The 12,992-nt window shown below is 40.6% G+C and overlaps 1 protein-coding gene across 1 annotated transcript in view; it reads right to left on the minus strand.

Annotated features, from left to right (window-relative positions):
* Positions 1-10,909, minus strand: part of LOC112820581 (trafficking protein particle complex subunit 2-like) — a 95,951-nt gene extending 85,042 nt beyond the window's left edge. Inside the window, exon 1 of the mRNA XM_025867575.2 lies at positions 10,618-10,909. Within this exon, the coding sequence (XP_025723360.1) occupies positions 10,618-10,727 (110 nt within the window). The 5' untranslated portion in view covers positions 10,728-10,909. The remainder of the gene's footprint in view (positions 1-10,617) is intronic.
* Positions 10,910-12,992: the final 2,083 nt, after the last annotated feature.

Here is a 12,992-nt window from a genome sequence, read left to right on the forward strand (position 1 = left end):
ATAATCCAATCAAGAAATGGGCAGAAGACATGAACATTTTTCCAAAGAAGACATCCAAATGGCCAACAGACACATGAAAAAGTGCTCCACATGGCTCGGCATCAGGGAAATCCAAATCAAAACCTCAATGAGACACCACCTCACACCCGTCAGAATGGCTAAAATGAAGAAGTCAGGAAACGACAGATGTTGGCGGGGATGTGGAGAAAGGGGAACCCTCCTACGCTGTTGGTGGGAATGCAAGCTGGTGCAACCACTCTGGAAAACATTATGGAGGTTCCTCAAACATTTGAAAATAGAGCTACCATACGATCCAGCAATTGCACTACTGGGTATTTACCCCAAAGATACAAATGTAGGGATCCGAAGGGGTACGTCCACCCCAATGTTTATAGCAGCATTGTCCACAATAGCCAAACTGTGGAAAGAGCCAAGATGTCCATCGACAGATGAATGGATAAAGATGTGGTATATATATACAATGGAATATTATGCAGCTATCAAAAGGAATGGGATCTTGCCATTTGCAACGACGTGGGTGGAACTGGAGGGTGTTATGCTCAGTGAAATAAGTCAATCAGGGAAAGACATGTATCATGTGACCTCACTGATATGAGGAATTCTTAATCTCAGGAAACAAACTGAGGGTTGCTGGAGTGGTGGGGGGTGGGAGGGATGGGGTGGCTGGGTGACAGACATTGGGTAGGGTATGTGCTATGGTGAGCGCTGTGAATTGTGCAAGACTGTTGAATCACAGATTTGTACCTCTGAAACAAATAATGCAACATATGTTAAGAAAAAAGAAAAAGAAGAAGATAGCAGGAGGTGAAGAATGAAGGGGAGTAAGTTGGAGGGGGAGACAAACCATGAGAAACGATGGACTCTGAGAAACAAACTGAGGGTTCTAGAGGGGAGGTGGGTCGGGGGATGGGTTAGCCTGGTGATGGGTTTTAAGAGGGCACATTCTGCATGGAGCACTGGCTGTTATGCAGAAACAATGAATCATGGACTCTACATCAAAAACTAATGATGTAATATATGGTGATTAACCTAACAATAAAAAAATTAAAAAAAAATACATCCCAGTTTGGGGGAAATATGGAAGTTAGGGGAGACAAAATGGTAAGGGGGTAAAGAGATACATCATGTCTTTGACTCTCAAATGTTTTAGAAAAAAAAATTTATAGGAAGAATGAGTGATTAAGCCAATATGGTTAAATGTTAACTTTTGGAAAATGTGGGTGAAAGTTTATTGTAGATTGTAATATTTTTGCAATTTTTCAGCAAGTCTGAAACAATTATAGAATAAAAAGGTTTTGTTTTTGTTTTAAAAAAAAGTTATAACTCTTACACTTAAAATAGTAAAATAACAATGAATAATAGCAAGCACTTTAGTAAAAATTATTTGGTAATCTACTTACTGATGACATTTCAAACTAATACAATTCTTCTAGAAAGCAAGTTTCCAAATGTCCCAAGAATAATAGTTACTCTAGCATTGGGCACAATAAAAATATAATAATCATAATATTTTTAAAAACAGCAAGATTTCTTCTCTAAAAGGCCTTTTATTGCTTAAAAATACAATAGCAGCTGGTCTTCCTGAAGATTTTCTTTAGAAAAAAAGGGGAAGAGTTAACCTTAATTAAGTACTTTCTAATTTTTAGGCTCTTTCACCTATATTCTTTCTTATTATTCTTATAACTATTCTTTTTTGTTTTTTTAAGATTTCACTTATTTATTTGACAGAGAGAGACAGAGCGAGAGAGGCAACACAAGCAGTGGTTGTGGGAGAGGGAGAAGCAGGCTTCCCACGGAGCAGGGAGCCCGATGCGGGGCTCGAACCCATGACCCTGGGATCATGACCTGAGCCAAAGGCAGATGCTTAACGAATGAGTCACCCAGGCGCCCCTCTTATAACCATTTTTTTTTTTAAGATTTTATTTATCTGACAGAGAGAGACACAGTGAGAGAGGGAACACAAGCAGGGGGAGTGGGAGAGGGAGAAGCAGGCTTCCAGCAGAGCAGGGAGCCCGATGCGGGGCTCGATCCCAGGACCCTGGGATCATGACCTGAGCCGAAGGCAGACGCTTAACGACTGAGCCACCCAGGCGCCCCTCTTATAACCATTCTTGACAGAGTTCTTAAAGGTTTCAGAATCTGTTTTGGGGTTTTGTTTGTTTTGTTTTGTTTATATAGATGGGTAAACTGACATTCTGGGAAAACTGATTACTGACTCCATAAACACAAAGCTAGCCAATGCGGCAAACAGAATTTGATTTCCAAACTCTTATTCCAAAGCGCATGTATCTCTTGCACTCCACTCCACTTGTAGGATCTAATATTACTTCACTAATAAAAGGGACACTGGAAGTTGTTTTTCCTTAGTATATCTGAAATCTTGGGAGTCTGAAAAATTAACATGAAAACTCCACAATATGTACTTCAAACAGGGCCAAAGATGGTATGTGTTCAACCACAAATTAAGTGGTTATAATAAATCATCTGTATCCAAAAAGAAAGAAAGGCAATATAAGTAGAAGGAGTAGGTGGGGTTGTAGAAAGAGTGGAGAGAGAAATGTGGGGCAGTGAAAAGCTCGGTGTATTTCCACAAGCTAGTGTTTAGGATGCCCAGTTATTCCAGTAATGTCCCAGAATTCTTAGCCATAGCAAATGAGTACTCATTTGACATAATCATGAACTGAACAGTTAAGTAAACAAACAAGTAACAGTTATTTCAAGTATGTCCATTCATCAGAGATTAAAAGAGATGTGCTGGTCAGATGCCCCGTCTCAAACTTGTCATCTTTCAGCACATTTGCCTTTATTTACAGAGTACATCATTTCTTTCTTCTAAGCTTGTTTTTCTAGAAAGTACTGGTTACACTCTAATAGGAAAAAAAAAAACAAAACAAAACTGGTTCTCCAAAATTGTTGAAAATGAATCTAAACAGGAAAAAAAAAAACGGTATTGCAAACATCAATAATGTGGTCTCAGGAGCCTTTCTTCCTATTTACGGATGAAATGCTAGGAGGAAGTGAAGTCACCCTAAGCAGTATGATTAAAGATTTATATTCACCACTTAAAGACACCGCACCAGTAGGCAGCCAAATCAGTAAATCTTGTCCAATTCTTAACAGCAGGTAGACAAGTCTTTGGAAGGAGAGAAAAATACTGTACTGTTGGGTGAATCCAATAAATTGAAGCATGGAAAGAATTAGGACTCTGTGGGTATGCTCAAAAGCTCATTCAAGTTTCTTGTCTTCTTAAGACTTTCATGTTCCCAGTGTTATGAAAATGTACTTTTAGCATATAGAGATAGTCCATAAAACTTCAAGATGCTACGGTAAGGTTTTTTGTTTGTTCTATTTTTTGTTTGTTTGTTTGTTTAGTTTTGTTTGGGAGGCCTCCAAACTGTTTCAGAAAATTAATATAAGTGATTTCAGGCATGGCATATCTTCTACTCTTGGCCACAGTTCATACCACTGACTCCTTCACACTGAGCCTTCTTGACTACTCTATAAACCCTCGGTAAGATTAGGACTTTGATATCATCTTTTTTGGGGTGACACAAATCGATGCCTAACAGCCATATCATGGGATTTTTATTTATTTAAGATCAAGAGGAGAGGTAAATGTAAGGGTAGGAAAAGTAACAAAAAGTCCCCGTGAGGCCATGAAATAGTGCCATATTTAAATAAACAAAATTAAAGCTGCGACTATTTCAAAGATTACTTGATGATTCCTGAAAATTGAGAAACACCTATCAGTCATTTCTACACCAAGTAACTGCCCTCAATTATTCCTGCCAAATATGTTTGGAGACTTGCAGGACTCAACCAAGTCTTTAAAAAAGAGATTGGGATTTATTCAGGCCCTTATTAATTTAACCCTGTCGATTTATGCCTCTGACATTTGTACCAGGAACAAAATCAGTCTAAGCTGTTGGTTTACATTGTCAAGCTTTCCTTATACATATAGTGCTACATTACTACTTACATGTGAATTTATGCCAGTAAGGGCGGCATTCCCTTGTGAGATGCAAAAAAAATGGCACCCCTCTGATCCCGTTCTGCCAATGCAGCACTCATCTAGGTCATTCTCAGCAGCAGTAAGCACTTCTCAACTTTCCTTTCTGGAAACATTTTTGTCTCTTGATTTATACAACCTTATTCTCTTGTTTGCTTGTTATTGTCTGTCTGTTTTTCCCTTTGCCTTTGAGGCCACTATGCCCTCTTCCTCTACCTGGACTGGCCTCAGCCCAGAACCCTACCCTCCTTCCTCTACTCTCCTAATGAGACAACCATATCATCTCTTGAAGCACCATGTGTGTGCCTAGGAGTGGTAAAGCTGTATTGTCAGCCTCCCTTTTGAATTATGCTCCTCCAGAGCCAACATCTTACTTTCATTTCTCCTTGGTGTCTCATAGCATGCCAAGCTTAACAAGTCCATTATGATTTATTGATTTGCTGCTATGCTCAAATCTATTTCTCCTCTTATGATGCTCTTATCAAATGTGTCTATTTCTATCTTTAGGATTGCAAGTCTTAGCCTAAGACACTATTATCTCTAACCATCCCAAGGTATTTGCAGAAGCTTATTAATTTGCTTTCTTTTTCTTCTGTTGCCTTTTTAAATTCTTCCAAAAATTATCAGAGGGATGCATGAGTTTTTTCAGTGATTTCTTGTTCTTAAATAAATAAAAATCCTGTGATATCGAAATATGTCACCCCAAAAAAGATAATATCAAAGTCCTAATTCCCAGTACCTTGGAATATGACCACATTTGGAAATAGGGTCATTGCAGATATAATTAAACTGAGATCAAACTGGAGTAGGGTGGGCCCCTAACCCCATATGACGGGTGTCCTGGTGAAAAGTTGGCCATGTGAAGACACAGAATCACACAAGAAAAAGTCGTGCAGAGACAATGGATTGTAGAAATGCACCTACAAGCTAAGGAAGACTGAGTGCTGTGGGTCACTACCAAAAACTAGGGGAAAATGATGGCATGGCATGGCATTCCCCCAGTACACTTAGAGGGAATCAACCCAACAGACACCCAGATTTCAGACATCCAGCCTCCAAGAAGAATAAACTTCTGTTGTTTTAAGTGACTCAGTCTAATACTTGGTTACAGCAGCCCTAGGAATCTAACTTGATGGCTTAATATTCTTCATAATTTACAGATTTCACCTTCCTTTTCAAACTAAATCTTGTACTGCTCTCCTTCTCTCCCTGTTCCAGCTACACTGGCTTTATTTAAGGCCATTTTCACCTCAAGCCATTTATCTAGGCTGCCCATTCTGATCCCACATGCCATTTTTTCACTCTTGGACTCAGGCAGATGTCACCTCAAATGTCACCTCTTCAGAAAGGCCTAGAATTCCCTGTTAACTCTGTTTCAATAAAGTGACTTATTTTGTAATTAACCTTTTTTATATTTTATTGTTATGTTAAACACCATACATCATTAGTTTTTGATGTAGTGTTCCATGATTGTTTGCATACAACACCCAGTGTTCCATGCAGCACGTGCCCTCTTTAATACCCGTCACCAGGCTAACCCATCCCCCACCCCCTCCCCTCTAGAATCCTCAGTTTGTTCTCAGAGTCTATAGTCTCTCATGGTTCGTCTCCCACTCCGGTTTCCCCCCCTTCATTTCTCCCTTCCTACTATCTTCTTTTCTTTTTTTAACATATAATGTATTATTTGTTTCAGAGGTACAGGTCTGTGATTCGACAGTCTTACACAATTCACAGCGCTCACAATAGCACATACCCTTCCCAACATCTACCACCCAGCCAGCCCATCCCTCCCACCCCCCACCACTCCAGCAACCCTCAGTTTGTTTCCTGAGATTAAGAATTCCTCATATCAGTGAGGTCATATGATACATGTCTTTCTCTGATTGACTTATTTCACTCAGCACAATACCCTCCAGTTCCATCCATGTCGCTGCAAATGGCAAGATCTCATTCCTTTTGATGGCTGCATAATATTCCATTGTATATATATGTATATATATATATATATACATACACACACACACACACACACATACACACACACACACACACATCATCTTTATCCATTCATCTGTCGATGGACATCTTGGCTCTTTCCATAGTTTGGCTATTGTGGACAATGCTGCTATAATCATCGGGGTGCACGTACCCATTCGACCACTACATCTGTATCTTTGGGGTAAATAACCAGTAGTGCAATTGCTGGGTCGTAGGGAAGCTCTATTTTCAACTTTTTGAGGAACCTCCATACTGTTTTCCAGAGTGGCTGCACCAGCTTGCATTCCCACCAACAGCGTAGGTGGGATTCTCCACATCCCCGCCAACATCTGTCGTTTCCTGACTTGTTAATTTTAGCCATTCTGACTGGTGTGAGGTGGTGTCTCACTGAGGTTTTGATTTGGATTTCCCTGATGCTGAGCAATGCTGAGCACTTTTTCATGTGTCTTTTGGCCATTTGGATGTCTTCTTTGGAAAAATGTCTGTTCATGTCTTCTGCCCATTTCTTGATTGGATCATTTGTTCTTTGGGTGTTGAGTTTGATAAGTTCTTTATAGATTTTGGATACAAGCCCTTTATCTGATATGTCATTTGCAAATATCTTCTCCCATTCTGTTGGTTGTGTTTTGGTTTTGTGGACTGTTTCTTTTGCTGTGCAAAAGCTTTTTATCTTGATGAAGTCCCAATAATTCATTTTTGCCCTTGCTTCCCTTGCCTTTGGTGATGTTTCTAGGAAGAAGCTGCTGCGGCTGAGGTCAAAGAGGTTGCTGCCTGTGTTCTCCATTAGGATTTGGATGGACTCCTGTCTCACATTTAGGTCTGTCAACCATTTGGAGTCTATTTTTTGTGTGTGGTGTAAGGAAATGGTCCAGTTTCATTCTTCTGCATGTGGCTGTCCAATTTTCCCAACACCATTTGTTGAAGAGACTGTCTTTTTTTCATTGGACATTCTTTCCTGCTTTGTGAAAGATGAGCTGACCATAGAGTTGAGGGTCCATTTCTGGGCTCTCTATTCTGTTCCATGGCTCTATGTGTCTGTTTTTATGCCAGTACCATACTGTCTTGATGATGACAGCTTTGTAATAGAGCTTGAAGTCTGGAATTGTGATGCCGCCAGCTTAATGTATTAAAAAGCCTAGAACTTTATCTCTCACATAGTAGGTATTTAAAAATAGCAGATACTATGACTCTTTTAACTTCCCCTTGAAAATAAGATTCTATATATTTATAAAAATGAAAATCAAAACAACGCAGCCATAAATTTCTAATTCCTTACTCTTGGTGATATACTTTCTTCACTACTGAAAAAGCTTTTAAAATAAAAACTTCTTGTTCTTCCACTTATTTTAATTAATATGTCTGAGGTCAGACAGGTTGCTGTTAAAGGGACCTTTCTTCTCCGGGGTGGGGAAACGAAAAGGCAGAGGTTTTTAAGAGTTGTTTAAAGGTAAAATATGAATGCTCTGCTTCCTAAAACTCATTTAGTTTTCTTTTAATGTGCCTGAAACTTTGTCAAGATTTAAACTGAACTCCTGAATTTTATTTTGTTTAAAAGATTTGGTATTTGTCATCACAGCTTCATTTTTTAAGAGTTTAGGGCCTATTCACCAAAATAATGACTTTGGCACACTATGCGCTTGGAAGATTTTAAGACCGATTCATTAGAAATACCTCAGACTTCTCGGCATATTCATATCCTGAATATCACTAGGAAGAGTTGGTTGGCCATTCTATAAAGAGTATGAATCCAAGTTAAAGGCCCTTTGGAATCCTTCATTTGAATTTAATGCAACCTGTCTTGTAAGAAAGAACACCAGCCCTGAGACAAAAGCTCAGGATGGATGGCCAAGTGTTTTTGACCACTCCCTCCCAGAAGTTAAATTACCCATGAAATAAGTAAAAAGGTCTACTCTTTCCTAAGGGGTTGTCATTGTTAAATGACACAATGTATTCCATAGATTCCAAGATGCAATAAAAGTGAAAGCCATTCAGTACACAGTTATTTGTTAAATATCTACTATCAGGAGACCCTGGGGGAAATACACAATTCAGATACAATTTATGGTGTCATCCAGTTTGGATTCTCTGTATGGTGGGTAACAATCAATGACAACCAACACTACATGTTAGAAATTGATGTATCCTGACGAATTTAGTGACCTGACAAATTATATTATAATATCACTTCACAATGTAAAATCTGGTGTTTCTACATATTGTTATATTTTTGCAAGTTGACTTTAATTAGGTAAACAAAAATACACACCAAATAAACGCTGAAAAAATAGTGAACATAATAAAATCAAAATACTAAGAGCTAATGTCTTTAGAAGAGAAATAGGTATTTTTGTCTTTCTTCTCCACACTTCTTTTTAGCATTATAATAACCCGCTCCTCGCCAACACATCCTTAGGGATGTGTCCTGGGAGACATAAAGGTAAAGAACCCACTGAATACAGAGAAGGTATATAGAGTTCCTGGCTGGAAAGAACCAGGACAGACTTAATGGAGTTTATGGCTGGAGTTTGAAGGAAGGGTGGGATTTGCATACAGATAGATGTATCCATGTATTTCTATAGGGACTGGCAATGCAGCTATCAATAAGATCTCAGATCAGAGTACTGTAAAAACTTGCCAAGGAAATCTGCCCAAGGATTTGGATTCCAAAGTTGGTAGGGAAGGTCCTTTTTCCTACATGATTTTCATTTTTCCCTTTAAAATTTTAATTATTTTAAGACTCCAGAAATGGTCCCTTTACTTCCTCTGCTGCTTCATACCTCCATTTAATCTGATACAGAGCAGCAATACACAAGTTGAGGGGAGAGGCAAATGGGATTTTTTTTTAAGAAGAAATATTGAATACATTTTACAGAACACTGGCAGAAAGTGCTTCTCCTTAGAAAATAAATGTACTTACCAATATTTATGTAATATGTGTTCATTACAGAACACTGGGAAACAACAGAACCTTGAAAAATCACCTATTATTCTACTAATGATACCTTTAAATACATTTTTATCTTTACCCCAACTCTATATATTACACAGTATTATTTGCTTTATTTGATAAATGAGAAAACGGAGGTGCAGAATGGTTAACCTGAGGCTTCTAACAGAACGCTGGAGCTGAAACTGGCTGGGAGCGGGGGGAGACTAGAAACAGGAAACAAGAAATGGCCCCATCCTCTACAGAGCATCTCCCCAGCATGATAAGCGCACAAGGGTTTGACAAATGGAGACCAAACTGTTTTCATGGTTATGACTTCAGAGAGTAGAAAAGCGAGAAGTTTTAAGCAACCAGAATTGGGTTTCAATCAGTTTTCCTAGTTTTGAAGATTTCCACTTAATCTAAAGTCAAGCTTCAACTTCTTCAACTTCATATGGAATAATACCAGACTAAAAGTTGAGCTATGAGGAATCCACAGAATGTCTGTAAATCCACAGCAACAATATCCACACATGGAACTCAGTAAATGAGAGATTTGTATCAGTGACATGCCCACCACCTGAGACAGATTTTGTTCTTTTTCTCATTGATAGGTGATGCTAAATCTCCAGGGTACACCCTCCACCAAATCTATCCAATTTGGCATATATGTTATGAACAAGTAAAATATAAAATCAGTGTAATGCAAGAATCCACCTGAAATTATCTGAGCACATGTCAGACGCTCTTACAGGCAATGATTAATATTTAAAAGGCATTTTAGAGTTTACAAAGTGGTAATTGACAATAGGGGAGCCTGGATTAAGGCTCCACCCAGAAAGGATGCTTCAGACCTTGGATAACCTCACTCGACATGATACATACAACAGCTGTGGTCAAAATCTGAGGGCATTCCATCAACATTCATTAAATTATTCTACAGGGAAAAAAAATTTTTTTTCTGCAGTTAAAGTGAAAGTGAATGAAAACAGTATGATTATTAGTACCTACAATTACCAGGTAGAATACTGCCAAGCTGCTTTTTAGGGCAAGGAGAAGCAAAGGAAGTAAAAGTAAAATGAGTTGCAATATATGTAGAAAGCAAACGTGATTTGTGACCTAGATACCATGAATATCTATCATCTGTCTATCATCTATCAATATTCAATTTTCCATTCACAAAACCTCCTTTAGGGTGAGAATTTCATTCTGACAACATCGCCCTGCATATGACTCTTCACGTCCTTAGCGGACACCCTTTCTTTTCCTAACCATTTGTCTGAAACAGTGGTTTGCAAACTTTGATGTGTCCCAGGATGACAGGGCGTTTGTTAAAGCACAGATTGCTCAGGCCTGCCCCAGAGTTTCTCATTCAGTAGCTCTGAGGCGTGCGTGACCCAAGAATTTGCATTTCTAACTAGTGCCCAAGCGGTAATCAGGCTGCCGCTCCTAGGAACATACTTTGAGAACCAGCAAAGGCCTCACTGAGGCTCAAACCCACTCCTCTCACAGAGAATCTTGGGATCACTCATGACCCTCTTAAAAAGTTCCTCTTTTGATGTCCTTTTGCCCATTACCAATTAAATTCATCGCATCACAGAAGTGGCTAAAGAGAGTCCTGGAAAGAGCATAAAATGAGGAATAAATATTCGCTCGAGCTTACCCAATAAGTAGCTGTGTCGTCGTGGGCAAGTCCCTTCCTTTCTCATAAGGCGTCATCTCACTCCGCCGTCTGGCACATATTCCCGGGCTCCAGCCTCTGGTTTGGGGCATCAGAGCCAACAGGCCCTCTCCCAGACCGAAGCAGCGAGTGGGGAGGAGGGGAACCTGACCTTCGAGCCGGCCTCCCCTCCTGCTTGCCTGCCTCTGGGATTGGCCAAGCAGCCTATTTTATTTCAGACAGCCCCCACGAGTTGAGGGCTTGCGGTGCCTATCAGAGTTGCACGGTCGACTGGGTGCGCGATAAAACTCCCTTCCTGCGACGCTGGGGCTCCCACTGTGGAGGCCGAGCCCCACATGTCGCCCCCTGCTGGAGGGAGGCCAGGGGCGCATCAACAAGACGCCCCGCGCGGGAAGAAAAAGTGCTGTCTGCGCACGGTGGGGTGTGGTTGTAGCAGGGCGGAGCGGGAGCTGGAAGGTGGGGCGGGCCAGCCTCCGTCGCGGGAGGGCCTCCCAGAGGCCCCGCCCCGCAGGGCGATGCCTTAGGATCAGCAGGGGAGCTTGGCTCACCGGGAGCCTGAGTCAGGCACCAGCCCTGTAAGAGCGTTTCTCCGTTCCACCCAGCCCTGTGGCTGCCTTGGCCGCCAGCTCTGAGGGTTTTTCAAAGCTAGACGTTTTGGGGCTCATCTCAGGTGCGGGTCCTAAAAGTTGGGGTGCTCGCTGTGGGATAGCCAACCCTTCCCTGCTCGCGGGAGAAGCTCCCACAGAGTTGTTTGGGGTTCCCTTCAGATTGTCCTGCAGGGGTGAGGATTATGGCAACGTTGTGTCTCAGCCTTTCCTACCCACTTCCGTGTGTGTGTGTGTGTATGTGTTTCCTACTTACATGAGACGGAGTCCCGCAGCTAGTTTTTACGGTTTCTTCGGAAGTTGTTTCACAGGCAGCTGTAGATTCCATGTGTTCATGGCAGGAGGTGAGTTCAGGATCTTCGTATGTCCCCTTTAGGCCTCAATTCTGCCTTATGTGAAAGGGGTAGAAAGGAAAGGAAGTGGTGTCTATTTAGCACCTACTTTGTTCTAAGATTCTTGTATACAACTCTTTGAAATATATTATCAATCATTTCAACAAAGAGGGAAGTAGAAACTCAGAATTTGTGTAAGTGACCCATGGCCCTCCAGCCCCCAAGTAGCCTGCTACATTCAAACTTAAGTGTTTTCCATGTTCTCAAATATTAACTCTTTTCCCATTCCTGTCCAGCAAATTACAATTAGTAAGTTGGCTGATGGTACAGGTGACCACCACCTCTGAATTTTGTGTTCTTAATTATGTCAGATGGTTAGTTCTGTCTTGCAAAGGTGAAGGTAAGTTTCCTGAACACATGATATCAAAGCAAATGTTAATAATGTATTTCCCGGGGGGTTCCTGCGTGGCTCAGTCAGTTGAGCCTCTGACTCTTGATTTCAGCTCAGGTCATGATCTCAGGGTCCTGAGTTGGAGCCCCTCCTTGGCTGGTGGGGGAGGGGATCTGCTTGAGAATTTCTTCCACTCTCCCTTTGCCCCTCCCCCCACTCTTGCGCACATGCTTGCTCCCTCTCTCACCATATTTTCTTCTCCAAATTGTACTTCTCACTATCATAAGTTATGGTACTTATTGCTACTCTGTTTTGTGTCACTCTGCCTTGAATGGAAGTTTAATGAGAGCAAGGATCTTAATCTGAATTGTGTAATCTTTATTGCTACCAGCTGGCCTAGAGTTATTAGCAGACCAATCAATATCTATTAAGTAAATAAAAAGAAAATATTCTTCTTTCTATATGACTGCTTCAGCTAATAAAGTGAAGACATTATCTTAAAGATCTATCTGCCATTGGTACCAAGGAGCAGGGAGCAGCCTACACAGCTTCTCAGAGCCTGAAAAGCAAAGCTTCTTACCCAAAAGCATTCTCCTTAATGATACCCTACATCTTCCTTACTCTCTTTCCACAAGCACCAAAATTCTGATTATTCCCATTATGTAAAGGTATGTATGAACTCTTTCTACACATGATGAATTATCTCCTAGTTTGAGGAAATTTGGCTAAAATCACAGGTGCTAATATCAGACTCCCACTAAAGTTTTTTAGGCAGCTTCTGAATTTCTTATCATTGTGTACATGCCAGTCTTCCATGAATAGGGGTATATATAAAAGGGCTTGGCATCAGGAGACTTATCATTAAACCCACTCATTCTCCTTACTAGCTCTGAGGAATATCATGAAAGTTGGGACTGTTGAATCCTGCCTCCATCACTGATGACCTGCATAATCTTGGCTGATCCATTTAACTTATATGTTCCTTAGTCTCATTTATTTTTAAAATTCTACTAAAAATGCATGCCTCGT

This window comes from Callorhinus ursinus, unplaced genomic scaffold (genome assembly GCF_003265705.2).
Source record: "Callorhinus ursinus isolate GAN/ISIS: 27379988/994484 unplaced genomic scaffold, GSC_fseal_2.0 scaffold10, whole genome shotgun sequence".
NCBI lineage: Eukaryota > Metazoa > Chordata > Mammalia > Carnivora > Otariidae > Callorhinus > Callorhinus ursinus.